The 22,187-nt window shown below is 55.9% G+C and overlaps 2 protein-coding genes across 4 annotated transcripts in view; one reads left to right on the plus strand and one right to left on the minus strand.

Annotated features, from left to right (window-relative positions):
- On the plus strand, positions 1-13,113 carry TMEM132A (transmembrane protein 132A). Its single transcript, XM_017870761.1, has 11 exons — positions 1-468; positions 2,944-3,158; positions 3,380-3,598; positions 4,545-4,876; positions 6,462-6,611; positions 7,626-7,821; positions 7,920-8,063; positions 9,504-9,706; positions 10,438-10,714; positions 11,204-11,395; positions 11,817-13,113. Exons 1-11 carry the CDS (start codon positions 369-371, stop codon positions 12,858-12,860), a joined length of 3,072 nt encoding a protein of 1,023 aa, XP_017726250.1. The 5' UTR covers positions 1-368; the 3' UTR covers positions 12,861-13,113.
- Positions 13,040-22,187, minus strand: part of SLC15A3 (solute carrier family 15 member 3) — a 17,385-nt gene continuing 8,237 nt past the window's right edge. For 2 of the 3 annotated variants that reach the window (XM_017870762.1, XM_017870763.1), the window contains 6 exons: positions 19,866-20,013; positions 17,927-18,037; positions 17,048-17,216; positions 15,410-15,568; positions 13,824-13,979; positions 13,040-13,329 (listed from right to left, as the gene is read on the minus strand). In XM_017870762.1, coding sequence (XP_017726251.1) covers positions 13,175-13,329; positions 13,824-13,979; positions 15,410-15,568; positions 17,048-17,216; positions 17,927-18,037; positions 19,866-20,013 — 898 coding nt within the window. In that variant the 3' untranslated portion in view covers positions 13,040-13,174. The remainder of the gene's footprint in view (positions 13,330-13,823; positions 13,980-15,409; positions 15,569-17,047; positions 17,217-17,926; positions 18,038-19,865; positions 20,014-22,187) is intronic. The other variant, XM_017870764.1, reaches the window with a different exon arrangement.

Raw genomic sequence — 22,187 nt, forward strand, 5'->3', positions numbered from 1 at the left:
TCTTCCCTGGTCAGAAGCTTCCGAGTGGGAGAAACACAGAGGCGGCCGTCCTCTGTTGCTTCCTGGGACGTGGCCCTCTTCCTGACCTCGGTCGCCGGAGCGCGCAGGGGTTGGGAATCCGCAGGGCACTAGGACCCGGCGGGGCGGAGGGGGCAGCCCATGTGCTGCGATTCGCTCCCTCCCACCCCACCGCTCCCGCTCCATTGTCTGGGAACTGCAGCCGCGGGGCGGGCGGCGGCGGCGGCGGCGGCGGCGGCGGCGGGGACCCAGCGGGCCAGGTGTGGCCGGCGCGGAGCGGGTGCGGGAGATGCCAGGTGGGACCAGGTCCACCTGAGCCGCCCGCCTGGTCCCCGCCTTCTGTGGGAAGGATGTGCGCGCTGATGGCCAGGCGCGCGGCAGCGGCCCCCCGGGGGCCCTACGGCCCCTTGCTCTGCCTCCTGGTGGCCCTCGCCGTGGACGTCGTGAGAGGTCAGCGGGAGGGGAGGGCCGGGCCGGGGCGAGTGGGAGCGAGTGATGCCCGGGAGCCACGAACCTTCGGGTTCTCGGACTGAACCCTGAGCGGGGTCGCCCCGCAGCGCCCTGAAGGTCGGAGAGGTCTTGCCCTCGGGAACCTTTCCCCAGCCGCTCGTCCCTAAGGTTTCCTTCACCTTGCACGACCCGGCAACTCCTTCCTGACCCGCAGCGACCCGGGGCAGCCTGGCGCAGGGGCTTCCCCGTCCCGCACCTTCTGCGAGGGGCCCCTCAGCCAGGGCATCAAACCCAGCGGCCCCGGTCCCGGGCGCGCTAACGTCATCCCCACTCCCTCATCTGTGGTCTGTAGCGCTGCACCCTCCTAGCCTCCTTCCGCCAACACCAACCCACGCCCCTCGGGAGTGGAAAGCAGCCCCTTTGCCTGGGACCTGCAAGATACGCAAGCGCTCCCTCCGCCTTCCTCCAGAGGCTCCCTGACTTGGGCGTCTCCAGGGATGGCCGCATCCTTGCCTTCCAGAGCCCTTGGGAGGATTCCTGTCACTGGGGGAAAGGGCAGCAACTTCCCTGTTCTTCGGGGTGGGGGTCGGACTCCCTTGACCTGAGCTAGCTGGGCTGTGGCTGCAAGGCAAAGGATGCCACAGAAGACAGGGGGACAGTGAAACATTCTCTGCCCTCCTCCCCACCGAGCAGAGCCGAGCTCTGGGTGATGGGAGTTCGTGGGAGTCAGGCTAAGAGCATCTTGTAATTATGGAGGCAATGGAGTAGGAGGCAAACCTGAAGCCAGTGGCTGCCCCTAGAGAGCAGTAGTCACCTGTTACGCTTGGGGCAGGGGGCAGGGGGCAGGGAGAGCCTCTCAGTCATATTATGCTCCTTGGTGGGGAGGGCCAGGAAGGAGGTTGAAACCAATTCCCCCACCCCCACCCACAGCCCAGCTGTGGGGCTGAGAGGGAGCTAGCTGTGGGGTTGCTTTCAGCCACCTGCTCCCCAGCCCGAGGGACCCGGTGGGAGTCCTACTAGAGAGAGGAGGAAAACCTTGTCAAATCCATTACGCAGCAGCAATAATGCCTCCCCCCTCCAGACAGCACTCCACAGTTTACACAGCCCTGTCCTGTCCACAGTGTCACCTAATGCTTCTCCCCTTTTACAAGTGAGGAAACAGGCTTCAAAATGTTAATGCCTGACCCAAGTTTCATCAGTTTAAGTTCAGGTCTCCAGGCTCCCAGGAAATCCTCTCTAGGGAGAGCTTCCTAGTTTGGGGGAATTCCAGGATGAGCACGACAAGGTCCCTGGTTGATGGGAAGATTACTAATTCAGAGGAGGCACCCAGGGTTGCAAAAGACAGGAGACTGGTGGGAAGGCGAGTAACCAAGGAGGGTTTCCTTCAGAAGGATGCGGTATTTATTCATGGCTCTGAATGAGGAGGGAGGTGCCACCAGGCAGAGCAGAGGAGAGGAGGTGCGCTCCAGGGCATGAAGCCTGCAGGGTGCACCGTGGCAGTGAAGAGTGGAGAGAGAGGTGGCAGGTGGAGAGGCCGGATGATCTAGTGGTTAATGCCTGGGATGAACTCCTAGCTCCTTCACTCTCTAGCTGTGGAACCACAGGCAAGTTCCTTAACCTCTCTGCCTCATTTTCTACATCCACAAAATGGGATTCATCATAATAGAACCTAGTTCACAGAATTATTCCAAAGACTCAAATAGTTCATACACATGTAGTATTTAAATTCTCACCTGCATATAGCATTCAGAAAATGCTAATTATTATTAGTGCTCATAGTTAGGACAAACCAATATGGCCTTAGTGATCCTTTGTCCTTCTGATGATTGACTATTTTGACAGTCGCCCCAGGCTCATGGTCTCCACCCCACCCCCAGGGCAAGCAAGTGCCTTCACAGATCTCTTCAGCACGTTCCGCACCTGCCCATCCCACACTTGCACTCGATACCAGTCAGTTCAGGGATGAAGGGAGCAAGCTTGGAAAGATGCTTCAGGTTGCCATGGCAATGATGGGGGAGGACGGGTGGATGCCCAGCAAAGCCTGGCCAAGGATTCAGGGCAGAGAAAGCTCACTTCATTACTATCTTTTACCACACTGGCCCAGTCTGGGGACAGTTGTACCCCGGAAGTGCCTTGGTATCAGAGGCAAGTAGACAGAGGGCAGAAGCTGGAGAAAAGCAGACATTGAGAAGGCTGTTGGAGAGAAGAAAGCCAAGGTCTGTGCAAAGTAGAAGGAATGGTTGGGAAGTGTCCAGTCCTGGACTCAGATTCGAATCCTGGCTTTGCTACATACTACCTGCGTGAGGCTCTTTAAGCCTCAGTGACGTCATCTGTGAAATGGTGGTGAGAAGGGAAGGGACATTTACAGCCGTTTTCTCCCTCCCCTGCCCACAATTACTGTGCCCAGCATGGCACTCAGGTCAGCCCCTGCCAGCGCTGAAGCTGTTGCCATCTCTCCCTCTTATCCCTCTTCAGTGGACTGTGGCCAGGCTCCCCTAGACCCTGTCTACCTGCCAGCAGCCCTGGAGCTCCTAGACGCCCCTGAGCACTTCCGTGTGCAGCAGGTGGGCCACTACCCACCTGCCAACTCCTCTCTGAGCTCTCGATCTGAGACTTTTCTGCTCCTGCAGCCCTGGCCCAGGGCCCAGCCACTTCTCCGGGCCTCCTACCCGCCTTTTGCCACTCAGCAGGTAAGGAGGGGGCACCAGGGACTCTCAGGCTAACAGGACTCAGGGCCTGAGGTCTGCTGGGTATGGCTTGGGAGCCTTCCCCAGCCCCTGCTGTGCTCCTCATATTCCAGAGGGGGAAACTGAAGCCCACAAAGGTTCTCTTCTGCCAAGCTGGGATCCCATCTTTCTAGATCTTCCCCCGCAACCTCCTCTTTTGTTAAGACCTCTCATTCTCCCTCCAGGTGGTCCCTCCTCGAGTCACTGAGCCCCACCAACGGCCAGTCCCATGGGACGTGCGGGCCGTGTCAGTGGAAGCGGCCGTGACTCCAGCGGAGCCCCATGCCCGGGTTCTCTTCCACCTCAAAGGGCAGGATTGGCCACCAGGGTCTGGCAGCCTGCCCTGTGCCCGGCTCCATGCCACACACCCTGCAGGCACTGCTCACCAAGCCTGCCGCTTCCAGGTGAGTAGACAGGCCCCACCTAGGCTGGTCCTGCTGCAGCTGCATCAGCCAGGTGGTGGGCCCACCGCAGAGAGGAAGTCCCCACCCCTGGGAAGCGTGGGGGTTGTGGACCACCCGACTCCTTTTCTGCCCCCACTAGCTTTCAGTGCTGTGAAAAGGTTATTTAGGGCCCCAGAGGGAGTTCAGTCCTTGGTGTGACTTTGAGCAAGTAACTTAATCTCTCTGAGATTCAGTTTCCTCATCTGAAGAATGGGGTGATAACAATTCCTACCTCATCTGGAGTTGGAGGAAGGAATAAGTGAGGTGAATGTAAGGATAGCTTATGGCAGAGTAATCACTCAGCCAGTATGTTTGCGTTATTAGTATTACTTGTATAATTGCTGTTTCCACTAGTTTGGAGTCTAGCACAGGACTACATGGGAGAGGCGTCTCTTGGGCTTTAGGATTCTGAGAAGAAGACTAGATTCTAGGCAGGACAGTCCTGGGCTTGGTTAGGGTGAGGCACCGGGATTGGCTTTCTTTGTAATGAGTCCTTTCCCAAGGTAATGGGCTCTTGCTCCAGTGCTCCAGAGAGGGATATTTGCCCCAATCATGTTCACCTACATGCTCTCCCTCCTTGCCACCCTCGCCGTAGGTCCCTAACCTTTGGACAGAGCCCTCATAGGAAGGCCCTCATTCTTTGTGTCCTTTTCTGTCCTAAGTTCACGCAAAGGTCTTTCCCAAGGTCTGAAGAGTGGTCTGCGGACATGCTCTGAAACCTAGACCTGGTTTGAAGCCCCAGCCATGTCGCCGGTTTGCTGGGTCACCCAGGCTATGTCTCCGGCCCATGCTGGGCCTCCCTTTCATGAGCCCCTCCAGCTCTGCGTTGCCTGCCATGGGTGCTGAGAATCCTGTTGCTCGCCCTGCGCCCACCCACATGCCAATTACTGCTGTCGTGTCTTCACAGCCATCCCTGGGCGCCTGCGTGGTGGAGTTGGAGCTTCCCTCGCACTGGTTCTCCCAGGCCTCCACCACACGGGCCGAGCTGGCCTACACGCTTGAGCCTGCGGCCGAGGGCCCTGGGGGCTGTGGCTCCGGTGAGGAGAACGACCCGGGGGAGCAGGCCCTCCCAGTGGGGGGTGTGGAGCTGCGCCCAGCAGACCCCCCGCAGTACCAGGAGGTACCTCTGGACGAGGCTGTGACTCTGCGGGTGCCTGACGTGCCAGTACGGCCTGGCCAGCTCTTTAGTGCTACCCTCCTGCTTCGGCACAACTTCACAGCCAGCCTCCTGACCCTGCGGTGAGCACCAGGCCGTGGGGATGGGTGAGGGTGGGAACCTCTGCGGGAAGACTAGGGACAGGTACCTGCTCCTCTTGGGGTCCTTGCTGGAATCCTTGACCTCTGCAAAACATGAGGTCATGTTTTTTACCCGGAAGGAGTTTGCTCCACCAAACTCCTTCCAGGTAAAAAGCCATGATTGTGCTGGTAGGAGCCCACCATGGGCATAGCCCTGGAATTAGAGTCAGAAGTAGGAAGCCGCCTCTCTCCCTGGCACCTCCCTGAGATTCCTTTATCCAGTGGGGCTAACATGGTCCAGCTCCAGGCCAGCTGCAAGGCTCCAGGGAGGGGAACCCGTAAAGGGCTTAGAGACTGGAAAATGCAGTACCTAAGCGTGGGCTCTTGCTCCAGTGCTCTGGAGATGGATATTTGCCCCAATCACATTCACCTACATGCTCTCCCTCCTTGCCACCCTCGCCGTAGGTCCCTGGGCTTTGGACAGAGCCTGCTCTTCCCCATAGGAAGGCCCTCATTCTTTGTGTCCTTTTCTGTAATAAGTTCCCCCAAAGCAGCCCCCACATACCTACCCAGTTCACCGGGCAAGGGCTTGCAGAGTATGACTTGCTTTTGGAGTCTAGCGCAGGAATTCATGGGTGAGATATCTCTTAGGCTTTAGGATTCTGAGAAGCCTGAGTTCTAGGCAGGATAGTCCTGGGCTTGGTTACGGTGAGGCACTGGGACTGGTTCACTTTGTAATGAGACCTTTCCTGAGGGTTGAAGAGTGTCTGCAGACATGCTTTGAAACCTAGACCTCGTTTCAAGCCCTGCCTGGGTTTGTGCGTGTCCCGTCTCTGTGTCTCCCCATCTCCTACACCCTCCTATTCTCACTCTTATTAAGCAGATCTTTCCTAGACACTTGCGGCCTGCCAAGCCCTGTGTCTTCACTCTGCAGATCCAAACACGAGCAAGGGCCAGTCCCTATCTGGCAGAAAGGGGACCCCAGTGGTAGGGAAGGGAGCTGGATGGGCATGAATTGGATTAGAAGGCGTGTGGGTGTGTAAGCACTGAGGGAGGTTCAAAGTGCTGTGGGAGCTTGGGTCACTGGGTGCAGTAAGGGGGAAATTCATCCCACCACTGGAAAAGCTTTCTAAAGGAGATGGTCTGTGAGTTGTTGGTGGCTTAAAGCATCAGCAGGTAAAGTAAGAAAGGGCAGAGCAGACTGAAGGCACAGACTGGGCAAAGACTTGGAGCCACGAATGGGTGCTATGTGTGGGGGGAAGAACTTGTGTGTAGTTGAAGCAGAGAGTGCATGGAGAGATGTCACAGCCAAAGGTAAGGCTGAACCAGACCCTGGAAGGCCCCCGAATGCCAGGCTAAGGTTTAACCTTATGGGAAGTGGGGAGGCGTAAGTGGTCTTTGGGTGGGGGAGAGCTGGAAGGTGTGAGCTGCACTGAGGCAGGGTCCTTCTGGGTTGGAGGATGGTGAAGAGGAGATTCAGACTGGAGCCGGGGAGGTCAGAGGGCTTCGGCCCCTTGTCTTTCCCCTTCAATCCAGCCCACACTTCAGCATCCACCTTGCCAAACTGAGCCTATACCCTCTTCCCCAGGATCAAGGTGAAGAAGGGGCTGCATGTGACAGCCGCCCGCCCAGCCCAGCCCACACTGTGGACTGCCAAGCTGGACCGCTTCAAGGGTTCCAAGCACCACACCACCCTCATCACCTGCCACCGTGCTGGGCTCACAGAGCCAGACTCCAGGTGGGCAGTTTCCCTCCACCCAGGGGGCAAGGGAGGGAGGGCTGGTTATAGAGTGCAGGTGGGCAGACTTGGGAGCTGCCATGCTGCCTCTAGATCCCCAGGTGAGCAGACACAAGGACAGACTTTTTCAAGGAGGCAGCACAAAGCAGGCATCATTCATTCATTCATTCGGCCACTATCTTCCCAGCCCCAGCCATGTGCCAGGCATAGCAAGTGTCTGTGAGTGTTATTCTAAGTGATGCCAACCAATCCTGTCCCCCAGGTATAGCCCTCATAGCCACTACTCCATCCCTCTGCTGCTACCAAATGGTTCTTTCTCTGGGCCATTCACATTTCCCCAAAAAGCCCAGCTGCAGTTCTGCAGTTGTGAACTCTTCTTATTCATGCCCTGAGCCTGGGTCAGGGCCATGGACTCGGTAGCCCCAGTTTGAATTCTGGTTCTGATGCTTTTGGGGTGGGCAAAACCTGGGGCAAGCCAGTGAACATTCCCCTAACCAAGCCTCAGTTTTTTCACTTGTGAAATAGGAATAATAATGCATCCCTTAGCATTTTTGAAAATAAAGTACTGCATATCTAGCACCCAGGATGGTTCCCAGCACATAGATGTTTGTTTGATCGGAGGAAGCTTATCATTCAGAGGGTCAAGTGTTTGGTCCTGGGACCTGGAAGTGAATCTCCCGCATACCACCTCAGTGGCTGTGGAAAGCAGAAATCTGGGGGAAGCGGGCCCAGGCAGACAGGGGAGCAAGCCACCTTGCCGGATGGAAGGTGGTTAAGTGGCTTCAAGGATCTTAGAGAGGCCAAGAGTGGGTCAGAGTTTGGGCTGGAGCGAGGATGCTTGGGTTTAGATCTCAGCCCTGCTACTTTTTGCTGTGTGGTCTTATGTGAGCTATATAACCTCTGTGCCTCAGTTTTCTCCTATGTAAAATTGGGATAATCATGAATGTAGTAACAGCTGAGATCATACCTGGCAGCTAGCAAGCACTTGGCTTCTCTCTCTCTTTTGGCCGGCAGTCCCCTTGAACTGTTTGAGTTCCTGTGGGTGGACTTCATGGTGGAGAATAGCACTGGTGGGGGCGTAGCGGTCACTCGCCCCGTCACGTGGCAGCTGGAGTACCCCGGCCAGGCCCCTGAAGCAGAGAAGGACAAAATGGTGTGGGAAATCCTGGTGTCAGAGCGAGACATCAGAGCCCTTATCCCACTGGCCAAGGTAAGGAGACCTCCATCTCTGCCGGGGAAGGCTGGAGGCCGAGTCCCAGGAGCCCATGCGCTGAGGGACCTGGGGCTGAGCCCCTCCTCCACCCCCAGGCTGAGGAGCTGGTGAATACAGCACCACTGACTGGAGTACCCCAGCATGTCCCCGTGCGCCTTGTCACTGTGGACGGCGGGGGGGCCTTGGTGGAGGTGACAGAGCATGTCGGCTGCGAGTCGGCCAACACGCAGGTCCTGCAGGTGAGTGGCAGGTACCCAGCTCATGTGAGTCTGCATTGGTGTGGGCACAGTTACACGCGCACCCCTTTCCTCCTTCCTCATGTGGGTCCCCAAGAGAACAGCTTCTTCTTGAGACCAGAAACCTCATGGGAGGAACCACAGCTTCAATTTCTTTTGTTCAAGCCACCTATCTCCCAAATCAAGTGGGAGCCAAGTAACCCTGACAGTCCCCAACCTTAGACACTTTCACGCTCATTATTGCACGGGCAGGTGAGCTGGCCTGAGAGTTGAGAGCACGTACTTTGTGATCAGAAAGTTTTAGTTTGAAACACATCCTTGTTGTCAACCAGCTGTGTGATCATGGACTGATCTCTTAACCTCTCTGAGCCTTGTTCCCTAAACTTGAAAATGGGAACATATCTTTGGTTGTTGTAAGAATTAAAAGCACCTTAAGACAGTATTCGGCAGATAGCAGGAGCTGAAACAATGGCGCCTACTGCTGTTATAATATGATGTAATAAGTATACAATGGTAAAAATTATTATTATTATTACTGGTGATTGTGAAGCAAAAAAAAGGGGGGGGTGAGTAGAGCAACTTTCTTATCTTGAAATTCTAAGAGGGGAAGCATGGAGCCTGCATGTATGCAAATCGCAGCCACCTGAAGGGAGAAGGTGCCTTTCCCCACTTGTGGCTCCCTTTGCTCAAATGTGTGTGGTTCCTGCTGGAGGGCCTTGGTGGGGAGATCTGCTTTGCCCCACCTCTGCCTGCCTGGCTGTAGCTGGCTGCCAGGTGGCTCCAAGAGCAATGTCAAAGGCCAGCATGAATAAGGAGCCAAAGTTTTGGGTTCACACCCCTGCTCTGCCAGGAGGAAGACTGGTATGCAATGGCCAGTTCCCCTGACTGAGCCCCAGGGAAACTCAAGGAATGGCCCCTACAGTAAAATCTTAAAGAACAGGGGCTTAACCAACAGTCCTGCTGCAACATGCATTCCCATGAGACACAGAGCCGAACTCAGTGGGAGCCCATCCTATGGCCCGAGGTCAGGGCTGCGGTCTTCTGGCCCATGCCTTTTTTTTTGGTTTTGTTTTGTTTTTAATCTATTTATCTATTTATTTATTTGAGACAGAGTCTCACTCTGTCCCCAGACTGGAGTGCAATGATACAGTCCCGCTCATTGCAGTCTCAGCTTCCCAGGCTCAAGGGATCCTCCCACCTCAGCCTCCCCAGTAGCTAGGACTATAGGCACGTGCCACCACCCCTGGCTGATGTATTGTATTTTTTGTAGAGAGGGGTTTTTGCCATGTTGCCCAGGCTGGCCTCAAACTCATGGACTCAAGCAATCCACCCACCTCGGCCTCTCAGAGTGCTGGGACTACAGGCATGAGCCACCCACCGGGCCCAAACTCACACCTATCTTTAGTGGCTTAGCCCGCCCGCCTGCCCTCTACCCTTCCACAGGTGTCTGAGGCCTGTGATGCCGTGTTCGTGGCTGGCAAGGAGAGCCGGGGCGCCCGGGGGGTGCGGGTGGACTTCTGGTGGCGCCGGCTCCGGGCCTCACTGCGGCTGACAGTGTGGGCCCCGCTGCTACCACTGCGCATCGAGCTCACCGACACCACCCTGGAGCAGGTCCGCGGCTGGAGGGTACCTAGCCCTGCCGAAGGGTGAGTGGAGGCCTGAGGAAGCTGGCAGGCCTTGGCGAGTCACACTGGGACGGAGAGGCGCAGGGGACACAGCCATGGGCCCAAGTTGGGGTCTGGAAAACTGCCGCGTTGCTTGCAGTTCTTTCTGCCCACCTCCACCCTGGACCGCCCATCCAATGACAGCTTTCTGTGAAATTGCTGACCTCCGCATCCCTCTCCTTCCCTGCCTCATTTTTCCCCTAGCACCCTCCACTTCCTAATCTACCTCAGTACTGGTTAATGTTGCCTGTCCATCCTTTCCACGCTCCTCCCCCGAGAATGTCAGCCCCTTGAAGCCGGGGTCTGTCTATGCTGGTCACTGCTGTACCCTCAGAGCCTAAGATGACACAGAGCTTAGGAAACGAACACCCTTGGAGGGGGCTCCCCAAAACCCAGGGCGAAGTGGCCCACGCCTCTGGAATCTAGCTTCCAGGCCCTTCAGAGAGTGAGCGTCCCCAGGGTCCCCATAAGAGAGCATCTCCCCTGGGGTCCACTTGGGAGCAAGAGCGGTGATCGAGGCACAGCACCGGTCCGGAGTGGGCTGGGGGTCGAAGGGCTTGACCCCAAGAGGGGCGGATGTCTGCCTTTGGGAAACAGGAGCCGCTGGCGATTAGGAGCCGCCGGGGAGGAGCTGGGGATCTTCAGCAGCTGGGCTCTGGGCAGGCTGGGGCCGGGCAGCGCTGACAGCCAGTTCCGGCCTCCCTGCCCTGCAGGCCTGTGGAACCCGCCGCAGAGGCGGCAGATGAGACCGAGCGGCGCGCCCGTGGCTGCCACCTGCAGTACCAGCGCGCCGGTGTGCGGTTCCTCGCCCCCTTCGCTGCCCACCCGCTGGACGGCGGCCGCCGCCTCACGCACCTGCTTGGCTCCAACTGGCTGCTGGACGTGTCCCACCTTGTGGCGCCACATGCCCGCGTGCTGGACCCGCGTGTGGCCTCGCTGGAGGGCGGCCGCGTCCTGGTGGGCCGGGAGCCCGGTGTCACCTCCATTGAGGTAAGCAGCCGGGGACCAGGAGAGCAGACCCCCTGAGAAGGGTGGAGGGGCCCCCAAAATGCTTGCAGGTGGGAGTGAAGAGTGTGCCAGGAGCCCAGAGTGTGTGGGCGAGTTGTGAGGTCTAGGTCTGAGAGCAGTGGGATTGGGGATGGGTTCAGAATGGGGTGGCTGCATAAGGGGGGAAGCCCTCTAGCTATGAAGGGCTGAGGTGTGGGTAATGTGGGGACCACGTCTTGAGGGAAAAGGGAACTGTCCCCTAGGTGTGGGATTGGGGTCCACGTATGCACTGGGGTGCAAAGAGTAGAGGGAGAGTAGCCAGTGAGGCTGCTGGGAGCTCCTTTTTCCCTCTGGGTGGGGGCTGTCCATGGCAAAGACCCCCCCCCACCTCCGGAGAGCAGCCTATAAGGGTGCTGGGAGCACCCGGTTCCCTCTGGGTGGGGGCTGTCTGTATAGAAGGCTCCCCCACCTCCAGCTCCTTCCCACCCTCAGGTGCGTTCCCCGCTGTCTGACTCCATCCTGGGGGAGCAGGCCCTGGCTGTGACGGACGACAAGGTCTCAGTGCTGGAGCTGAGGGTGCAGCCAGTGATGGGCATCTCGCTGACCTTGAGCCGGGGCACTGCCCACCCCGGGGAGGTCACAGCCACGTGCTGGGCACAGTCAGCCCTTCCCGCCCCAAAGCAGGTGACAGTTGGGGGGTCAGGGGGATGAGGTCAACATCTCCAGATGGGGACTCATGGTAGAGGGGGATGGGAGGAAGGGGAACCTGGCACCTTGACCCCTTAGGGTTTTCAGAGTGAGGACTGACTCTGTGAGGTAGTGAGCTCTCTGCAGCTGGAGGTGATCAAGCAGTGGCTGGAGTATGGCAGTGGGAGGTTGGTTAGATGGCTCTAACTGAGGACCCTCCCAATAACTCAGACCCTAGGACTGAGTGGCAGACAGGTGATTGACACGCGTCCCCTCTCTCCCTGTGTTTTGTCTATCTGCCTGTGTCTCTGTTTTCTCTCTGGTCTCTCTTCCATGTGGCCTGTCTCTGTGGGAGTGGTTTCTCTGTGCATGCGTGCGTGCCCTCGCGTGTCTCTGCCTGTGTCTGTGTGCCCCACAGGAGGTGGCCCTCTCCCTATGGCTGTCCTTCTCTGATCACACTGTGGCCCCGGCTGAGCTCTATGACCGCCGTGACCTGGGACTGTCCGTCTCAGCCGAGGAGCCTGGGGCCATCCTGCCAGCTGAGGAGCAGGGCGCCCAGCTCGGGGTGGTGGTGAGTGGGGCAGGTGCCGAGGGGTTGCCGCTGCATGTGGCTCTACACCCGCCCGAGCCCTGCCGCCGGGGCCGCCACCGTGTGCCTCTGGCCTCTGGCACCGCCTGGCTGGGGCTGCCCCCTGCCTCCACTCCAGCCCCTGCCCTCCCATCCAGCCCTGCTTGGAGCCCACCAGCCACAGAAGCCACCATGGGTGGTGAACGGCAGGCGGCAGGCAGTGTCGGGGACAATATAGGTGTGAGGGGCAAGTTTGAGCGGGCAGAGGAGGAGGCCAGGAAGGAGGACACCAAAGCCAGGGAGGAGGAGGAGGAAGAGGAGGAGGAGATGGTCCCTGCCCCTCAGCGTGTCACCGACCTAGAGCTGGGCATGTACGCCCTGCTGGGAATCTTCTGCGTGGCCATCTTCGTCTTCTTGGTCAATGGTGTGGTCTTCGTCCTGCGCTATCAGCGCAAAGAGCCTCCCGACAGTGCCACTGACCCCACCTCCCCCCAGCCCCACAACTGGGTCTGGCTGGGCACTGACCAGGAGGAACTGAGCCGCCAGCTGGACCGGCAGTCCCCTGGCCTGCCCAAGGGGGAGGGGGGCTGCCCCTGTGAGAGTGGGGGAGGAGGGGAGGCCCCTACCCTGGCCCCTGGCCCTCCTGGGGGCACCACCGGCTCCTCAAGCACCCTGGCCCGAAAGGAGGCTGGGGGGCGGCGGAAGCGAGTAGAGTTTGTGACATTTGCGCCAGCCCCTCCAGCCCAGCCACCTGAGGAGCCTGTAGGGGCCCCTGCTGTGCAGTCCATCCTTGTGGCAGGCGAGGAGGACATCCGCTGGGTGTGTGAGGACATGGGGCTGAAGGACCCTGAGGCGCTTCGCAACTACATGGAGAGGATCCGGGGCAGCTCCTGACCCTCCACAGCCACCTGGTCAGCCACCAGCTGGGGCAACAACGGTGGAGGTCCCACCGAGCCTCTCGCCTGCCCCCCCCACCGCTCGTCTGGTGCTTGTTGATCCAAGTCCCCTGCCTGGTCCCCCGCAAGGACTCCCACCCAGGCCCCCTCTGCCCTGCCCCTTGTCATGGACCATGGTCGTGAGGAAGGGCTCATGCCCGTTATTTATGGGAACCATTTCATTCTAACAGAATAAACCGAGAAGGAAACCAGAGCTGGGACTGCTGCTGTCTGTCTGGTGGAGTGAAGCAAGGGGGCTGGAATGGGCTGTGTTCAGCCCCTGTCCCTGCTGAAACAGCTGTGGGAGGCTGGGCCCTGGGACACCCTCTCATAGCGTCCAGCGATCCAGACAAATAGGAGAGCCGTGACAGCCTGAATGCCAGCCAGCAGGAAGAAGTAGAGGTCCATCCGGCAATTGTTGATGTTCCCTGGGGAAAGGAGAGGTTAGATTTGGGTCAGGACAGGGATCCTCTGACTCGCGCCCTGTGCCTGCCGTGTCCCAGCCCTGGGGCTGGCAGCTGAGGCCATGTGGGCAGTGGTGGGATCTGAAGACACTGGACAGATACCCGCTTATGTCTGGCTTCCTGAAGGTCTCCAGGGGTATCTACAATTCCTCTTCCGCTATTCAGAAGGGGGTATGAAATACAAACACCATGAGAAAGGTAACCTTTCAGCCAGAAATGGCAGAGTTCCAGAAGCAGTAAGGAGCCTTGGAGGTCCACTCAGTTCAACAGTTGGGGAAACAAAGGCCCAGGGAGGGAGGCCATGCTGCGGTTGACTGGCCAAGCCCAGACTAGAACCCCATTCTCCAAGTCTAGCCCTCCTCTTGCTTCTGCCCAGAGTCAAAGCACTTAGCAGTTGCCACCTCCTTTCCAAGCCTCCCTCCACCCATGTCCCACTCCTGGGGAGGCCCCATACTCACCGAAGTCCTCAGGGCAGTGCAGCCAGCCCCCAGGCAAGGACAGCAGTGCCACGAGGCTGGAGCCCAACAGTGAGCCCACCCCCGACAGGCAGAAGAAGATGCCCATGATGGCACCTTGCATGGAGCGCGGGGCCTCTGAGTAGGCAAACTCCAGGCCTGGGGAGAGGGAGCAGAGAGGATCTCAGGGGCTGGTGCAGGTGCAGAGAACAGGCTCAGGCCCCTGCCTGCTGCCCCCGACCCTGCCCCCACCAAGCCACCCTCCAGGCTTCCCTTGGATGCCTGTCCCCTCAATGGCAATGACAGCACCTATGCATCAATGCCGCCTTTCCCTCTGCCCTGCTTACCTGCCTCCTGGCTGAACACCTGCACTGGGGTGCTCCATGCGCTGCCCCAGTAGCTCTGTCTCCCCTCCTCCCCTTCCTGCTAGGTCGCTCATTTCAGTGACAGCACCATCTTTACTTCCTCTCTCTCCCCACCATCTCTGCCCACCTTCAATGTCATCGTCGAATCATTTTGATACAACCTCTGAAATCTATTCTAAATGTATGTCCTTCTCTGTTTCCTCTTCTCTGGGTCCAACCCCAGTCCTGGTCACTTTCTGCAAATGCCTCTTAAACTCCCCTGACTCTTGTCCTCCTCACACAGCCAGGAGCATCTGTGTAAAGCATCTCGGATGGGGTCCTTTCTGGCCAAAACCCCCTGGAGGGTTGCCTTCAGGGGAAATCCCAAAGTGCAGGCTCAGCCCACAAATTCGACACCTCCACTGCACTTCCCTTGCCTCTCCAGTCCTATCCCCCACACTTCCCAAAGGCTTGAGTCTTTGCTTATGCTGTTCCCTCTGCCTGTAAGACCCCTCCTCCTACCCACTCACCTGCCTGCCCCCCCTCCATGCTTAAGGGCTCCCACCACACTCTGCCCTGACTTCCACAGCACTCCACTGGCTCACTGTTTGCCTGACTCTCTCCCCATCTGCGTGAGCTCCCAGGGTCAGTTTTTTCTTTATATCTGACCCAGCCTAGCCCTGGGCCCACAGCTGAGGAAGCCCTTGCTTTTTTGCTGCCTGAAGGGCCTGCCCCAGCCTTGTAGCTCTAGCTCCCAGCCCAGGGAAGGAGGTTGGGAGGGTGGGGAGCGAAGGACATAGAAATCCATTATTATGACCCAGAGTACAGTGTGCTATGATAGAGAGATGAACACAGGGCGGGAAGGGAGGGCCCCTTCCTCCCAAGGACCTTGGTATTTAGGCTCAGAATTGAAGGGGAAATCGGAGTTCACCTTCAATCTCAGGTAGAGGGAACAGCAACTTCAAAGACACAGAGGGTGGAGAACCTGGCACCAGGGGAATACGTGGAGAGCTGGCGTGGGAAGTGCCTTGCTTGCCTCCAAATCCCCAGTGCCTATCACAGTGGCTGACTTGAACCAGGTGCCAATAATAGATCCCAGTTGAGTGAAAGAGCGCTGGTCAGAAAACACTGCCTTCCTCCATGCAGATGGGCCCTGGAGGCTGCAGCCCTGGGGCCCCTGACTTTGAGGTGCCACCGGGCAGAGCCCATCACTGGTGTAGGAGCAGGGGAGGGGATCCAGGGTACCTGGGATGCTGGCAAAAATCTCGCTGATCCCAATGAGCAGGTACTGAGGGATCTGCCACCAGATGGACAGTGGTGCCGCGTTGTACAGGACCTCCCCAATCTGCTGGGACACGGTTTGGTTGTGGTGGATGTAGTGTAAGCGCTCCATCTCCAGGACTCCTGGTGGAGGAGTAGAGGGGGATTATAGTCAGGCCTACCCCAGGCAGCTTAGCCCACAGCAGAGCTTGTACATGGCGGGGGTGGGGTGCTCATGAAGTAGCCAAAGATTAAGCAGCAGGCCAGGAAAAGAATCCTGGACTCGGGGTGGAGGAGGAGGCCAAGATGCGACCAGCTCTTCCCTTTTGGAGTTGGCTGCTAGAAGCTCCGAGCCGAGTTTTGCACTCATTAATAACTCTCATTAATGGAGAACCTGTTATGTGCTAGGCATTTACTATGCATCCTTGCTGGTGAAAAAAGTGAAACAGGTTAAGCAACCAGCCCACAGTCACACAGCTGATAAGTAGTCAGGGCTGGATTTGAGCGCTGGTATGTCTGGTTTCAAAGCTGGCCTACTTTCCACGATATCACATGACTTCTCTACTGCAGCGTCAAATACTGCTGTAGTGTTTCTAACCTGGCTTTCAAATTTAATTATGTTATCTCCTTCTCCTGCGTTGCTTGGGAGATAGCTGTGCTCTAGTGGAATGAACATTGGACATGGAGTTGGGGGACCTGGGTTCCCAGCCTGGCTAGCTGTGTGACCTTGGGCAAATCACTTAACCTCTCTAGACTCAGTTCCCTTATGCAAGAAGCAGGAATAACATTCCCAGGATTATTGTGAGGATAAAATAGGACAAACTGCTTTAAGGATATAGCTGGAATAAAATCTAGTTGGGTTTTCACACTTTCAACACAATACCATTTATGGAGGTTTCATTTCTCCAGCTCACACTTGTGATCCAGGCACACTACTGAGTGCTTTACAGACTTCATCTCCTTTAATCCTCACAACAACCCCCATCAGACTGAGTTCCACGAGGGCAGAGCCCTGCTCAGGGCCCGAATGATACCTGTCCCCGTTTTAGAGACTTGGTCTCTAAAACAGGTGAGTTTAGAGACTCACCTGTTCCCCCTCAGAGACTCTAAGGAACTTCAGGGTTATAAAGTCACTAAGTAAAAGGGTTCAGGTTTGTGCAACAGTGTGAAAGACTTCTTTAGCTGCCCCTCACACCCCACCCTCAACCCCACGTTGTAACAAATGGCTCCAGATCCTTTTAAAACGAAGAAGGAAGAGAAATTTTTTTTTAAGTCTTCTTTTGCCGCTAAGTGGAAAATTCATTCAACACATTTATGGAGGGCCCACATGCATGTCATAGCAGTGAATATAAAAGAATAACAATCCCTGCCTTCAAGGAACTTATAATTCACTGGGGAAAATATTTGTTCCTCTCTTGGCCTGAGGTTCCTCTTCTGCCAAAATGAGGGGCAGCTGGACTAGATAGGAGGGTCTCTTTCAGCTTGCACCTCTGGGAAGCCAACACTGACGCCCACTGGGAGAGGCTGAACTTGGCCCAGGCTACCACTTCAGCATCAGCCCATGGTGGAACAGACTTCCCCAAGCCCAGAGTTCAGCCCCCTGCCCCACACCCCTCTGCACACCTGCCACAATGACGGAGGTAAAACCAAAGAACATCCCCAGAGCCATCTTCTGCAGAGCAGACGGAAGCAGCTTGCACCGCAGCAGTAAAGGGTCGATCAAGCGGTCCTTCAGAGGGACCAGAATCAGCACCACCACGACGTTGGCCAGGAGGAGCCAGGCTTCCGGGATCTGGGCAGGAGGAAGTCAAGAGAGGCAGGCTAGCAGAGTGGAAGGAGCCTGGCTGCAGTCAGGAGACCTGGACTCTAGACTGGCCCTGAGTGACCCAGGGGTCCAGCTCCTTCCCCTCTCTGGAACTCATGTTCCTCAGCTGTGTAGCCAGGGAGTGGGATTATATAGAGATGGCAGATAGGTTCCTCTTGTATTAGAATATGGGCTCAGCATAAAAAAGTCATGATTGACTAGTGATGTCTGCCATAGGCAAGGAAATGGAGTACAATGGCAAATTTCTCATTTATCTGCCAGCTCTACAGATCATTCATTTCTTGAGTCTCTGAAATGCCAAGGAACTGGTTTAGAAAGCTCTGGGAAAGGCAGAGATCTAGGTATCTAAGGGTCCCAGAGAAACGGGGGACAAGGAAGAGTTGAAAAGGGACCTGAGTGTGCTTAATCTGAGGCTGCAGACTCGGCAGCGAGGCCTGCTTCAGAGTGGCAGCATGGTGGTGTGCAGCCGGCCTGAATTCCTTCAAGCAGGTGAGCATCTTGGCAGGATCCCTGCACTGTGACACAAGTTCTCCCACCCTCCAGGTGCTTTTCCTGTATGCCGAGGTTGCCTTGCAGCCAGGAAAGGGGAGTGTGAAGGCAGTTTCATTTCCTCCTCTTCTCAGAGGAAGCTGCTACCTGGCCTGAACTGGGTGCTGAACACATGCTTTATCTCTCACCGTATAGCTGCTGCCCTGGGCTCTCAGGGCCATGGAGATGTTGGATGGGTTGGCTGGGAAAATGTTTGGGATGTGGAGGTGAAGACCCTGCAGGACATAGGTGGACTGCATCTGCCAAGAGAGACGGGGATGAGCCTGGAACAGAACTGGCCGTGCCCCCTCCCAGCTCCCAGGTGGTATTCCTCAGCCAGAGCACAGGGCAGCTGGGCAGCTGTCCCTTCTCCCAGTCTCAGGGAGATAGTCACCTTCCCACCCTCTTTTCTCCTACATAGCTGGGCTGAGCAGGGAGCTTCCTGCGCTCTGCTCTCAGGCCTGTAGGCAGGCCTTATCCCAGAGCCCAGGCACAGCTGGTCTGACTCGTATTCGTGTCCCCAGGGCCCAGCACAGGGTAAGCATGGATAAATGTTTGTTGAAATGGCTGCCCCCACAGGGAGTTCTCATCTCACACTGAAATCAAGCTGAGTCCCACAGGTTGACACAAGCACTGCATAGACATGGACTTGCCGGAATGGCTCTGGACACAGCTGTAGGAGCAGGGCCCAGGGGCCACGTCCTATACCAGGCATTGCCCCTTTAGTTGCTACATAATGGAGTAGGATCCAGGAGACTCCCACCGGAAGCACCAGGGCAGGGGAGGGCATGTGGGCTGCTCAGGGCAGTAGCCATTTACCAACTGGTATGGAAAGAAGTCAGTATCTGATTGGTATGACTGAGAATCAGCCATGGACACCCTCCCACCACATGCCACTGTCTCATCATAGACATACTCTGTGTGCCCCTAAGTAGCAGGCTGGGAGCTCCAACAAATGTTCCTGTGAATGGGATATGAAAGGCAATGATCTTATAGCCTGGGGGCTAGCATTAAGCTGCTAGCCACCCTCCTAACAATCACACACACACACACACACACACACACATACACACACACACACAATCACTGACCTCCCCACTGGGAGTAATACGGTGAGTGGGAGGCAATAGTTCTCAACTCTGAGTATCAGTATCATCTGAAAAGTTTCTTTTTTTTTTTTTTTGAGATGGAGTCTCGCTCTGTCGCCGAGACTGGAGTACAGTGGCCGGATCTTGGCTCACTGCAAGCTCCGCCTCCCGGGTTTATGCCATTCTCCTGCCTCAGCCTCCCGAGTAGCTGGGACTACAGGCGCCCGCCACCACGCCCAGCTAGTTTTTTTGTATTTTTTAGTAGAGACGGGGTTTCACTGTGTTAGCCAGGATGGTCTCGATCTCCTGACCTCGTGATCTGCCTGTCTTGGCCTCCCAAAGTGCTGGGATTACAGGCTTGAGCCACTGCACCCGGCCTGAAAAGTTTTTTGAACTAGAGACTTCCCCAGCAATTCTGATTCAATAGCCTAGGGTTGGACTTGGAATCTGTTTTTAAAACCCAGCATATTTTTAAAAGCTCTGCCTGTGATTCTGAAGCACAGCCAGGTTGGGGAACCACTGTTGCAAAGTACCCACTTTTGTGAGCTTGCCCCTGACCTGCCTGACGTGGGGTCTTGGGCAGCTGACACACCCTCCCTAGGCCTCAGCTACCAAGTCGGACAATCTGAATGCGGCAGAGCTGGAAAAGCCTCTCGTTTAAGCCACCCGTTGTACATGTGAGGAAACAGGCCCAGAGAGATGAGGTGACTTATTCAAGGACCTAGCCTGGCACAAAGCCATCCCAGTAATTCAATTCCCGCAGGTGGTATCTCAGGAGGAAGCCGTCTCCAGAGTTCCTCTTGCCACACCACCCGAGGGAGTTGGATTGCTGAGATGGCTTTGTGCCAGGCCCCATGCTAGCTGGTACGGGGCAGCACCTCACTTTATTCCCAGACTTTCCTGCTTTCCACATGCCCTGGGCCTCTATGATGAGAACTGAAGCCATTCAGGTGGTGAGTGGGCAACCAGGCCCCCAGAGAAAAAGGGGAGGGGTGCTCACCTGGAAGTAGACCATCCAGTAGGGCACCAGGGTCACCATGACGGGCAAGATCTTCACCAGCACCTGGAAGTTGGCGATGTCCTCTTGTGGGGAAGCCCCAGGCTGGGGAGACCTCTGGTCAGGCAGCAGGCAGGCACCTTGATGGTCTCTGTGGGACCCCAGGGGCAGCAGATAAAACAGCAGTCAAGGCTTGGCTTGGTGGCTCATGCCTGTAATCCCAGCACTTTGGGAGGCTAAGGCGGGTGGATGACCTGAGGTCAGGAGTTCAAGACCAGTCTGGCCAACATGGTGAAACCCTGTCTCTACTAAAAATACAAAAAGTAGCCAGGCTGTTTTGGTGTGCACCTGTAGTCCCAGCTACTTGGGAGGCTGAGACAGGAGAATTTCTTGAACCTGGGAGATGGACGTTGCAGTGAGCCAAGATTGTGCCACTGCGCTCCAGCCTGGGCAACAGAGCCAGACTCCCTCTCAAAAAACAAGCAAGCAAACAAACAAACACAGCAGCCATAAACTTCCCCACCACCTCGGCCACTGTTTTCACTCCCACCATCACCCCCTAATTTAATCCTCCTCTCAGTATCAGCATGTCTCTGAAATCAGTACCCTCATCTCCTCCACCCCACCTTCACCATCATCACCACCATTGCCAAAGCCAGCATCCTTACTATCATCACCTTTAGTAAGGTGGCTGCTGTCAGCAGAATCATCCTCTCCACAGAGTTTCCATTCCCATCACCATCACTCTTTTTCAGTGTTGGCACCACCACTGCCAATATTATTCTATCCTTTCTTTTGTTGCAAAGGTGCCTAGCCAAGACTCATTCCGCTCCAGAGCTGTGGCCCCTCCGGGTCCTGAGGGAAGTAAGACCAGAGACTGTGGAAAACAGTCTGAAGGGATTTTTTGGCTTGTAGCACCAATTTGCCACAGGAACCAGGGGAGTCCCAGTCCAAGCCTGACTGAGAGAGAGAGACGCTGTTACAGATTTGATACACCAAATTTCCCCCCACTTGCTGTCCCAAGTCCATCCTCCTCAACAGTCAACATGACAACCCTCTCATTCCACGACAAGGCATAGAGAGTGGAGAGGTGGGGGTAGAGGAAACATCAGTAGGTGACAGGATTGATCAATCACTGCTGCAACCTTTACCCTTTGCCCTTTGTCCTGAGAGCTTTCTGACCTCTTTTTGTCCAAGAGCCTTGCATCGTTCTTTGAGATTCCAAAAGGGACAATACTAGTGTGGTCATCTCCAAAGACAGTCACTGTCAACTCCACCCTTCCCAGCGTGTGCTGCCATTTTGCCACCAACAGGTAGAGTTTACTTTTCCTGCCATTGTTTCCCTGCTGGCCCTCTGATGGCTTTGACCTGTTAGAATAAAGCAGAAGTGGTGGTCTGGGGCTTCAACGCCTCTTAAGGGCATTAAGAAGACCCATAACTTCTGCTTTCTTCCCTCTTCTGCATTCTTGGAATGCTCCCTCCTCTTGCAACCCTCACAAGATGCTGTGAGAAGTTCAAGCCACAAGGTAAGACCACATGAAGGGGAAATCTAGGTGCTCTGGTCCACATAGTCCCAGCTGAGTTCCCAGCCAACAGCCCACATTGACTGCCAGCCATGTAAGTGAGCAGACGCAGATGTTCCAGCCCTTTCCAGGTTCCAAATGACTGCAACCCCAGTGCCATCATGAGAAACAGAACTGCCCTACTGAGCCCAATCACTCAGAACTGGGAGAGGAGATAACGAGGTCATTTAAATCAGTAAGATCCGGTGTGGTTTGTTAGGCAGTGATAGATAATGAAAACCACCACACTTCTTGGCTCCCGACAACTTACAAACCTCTAGCAATATGCCAGATTGGGGAAAGCATGTTCTTCACCTTTTTCATCTAGATCCTATTGACAGGAGCTGTAACTGGTTGCAAGGTCTGGAGACAGATTTGCTTAGTGTAAGTAGACAGTTAATTTAGGAAGGCGAGGAGCAAAAGGAAGCCATGGGACCTAAGGTCATTCAGAAACTTCCTCCCTTGGATGTCAGCTAATGGGGAGGGAGAGAGTTTGGTCGATTTCCTAAGACGCTGTAATGGTTAATAATAGGGTAATGTGGAATTATTCACATTATATCCCAACAGCCTTCACTGGAACCACCATCCCTCATCCCCTCCTTTAATGCCATTGTCATTTCCATTGCCAATGTTTGTGTCTTCAGTGTAGATACCAACGCCATCATCCTTATCCTTATTACCATCTTCACTGTCGAGACCCCGATCATCCTCACACTTCCTTTTTTTTCTTTTTTCTTTCTTTCTTTTTTTTTTTTTTTTTTTT

Source organism: Rhinopithecus bieti, unplaced genomic scaffold (genome assembly GCF_001698545.2).
Source record: "Rhinopithecus bieti isolate Rb0 unplaced genomic scaffold, ASM169854v2 scaffold_6149, whole genome shotgun sequence".
Taxonomy (NCBI): Eukaryota; Metazoa; Chordata; class Mammalia; order Primates; family Cercopithecidae; genus Rhinopithecus; species Rhinopithecus bieti.

Excerpts from the sequence above, each read along its gene's own strand:
- TMEM132A (XM_017870761.1), top strand. The coding sequence starts at position 369 with ATGTGCGCGCTGATGGCCAGGCGCGCGGCAGCGGCCCCCCGGGGGCCC. Across the intron at positions 7,822-7,919 it reads CCCTTATCCCACTGGCCAAG|GCTGAGGAGCTGGTGAATAC; the intron begins GTAAGGAGACCT and ends CTCCACCCCCAG. Across the intron at positions 8,064-9,503 it reads CCAACACGCAGGTCCTGCAG|GTGTCTGAGGCCTGTGATGC; the intron begins GTGAGTGGCAGG and ends ACCCTTCCACAG.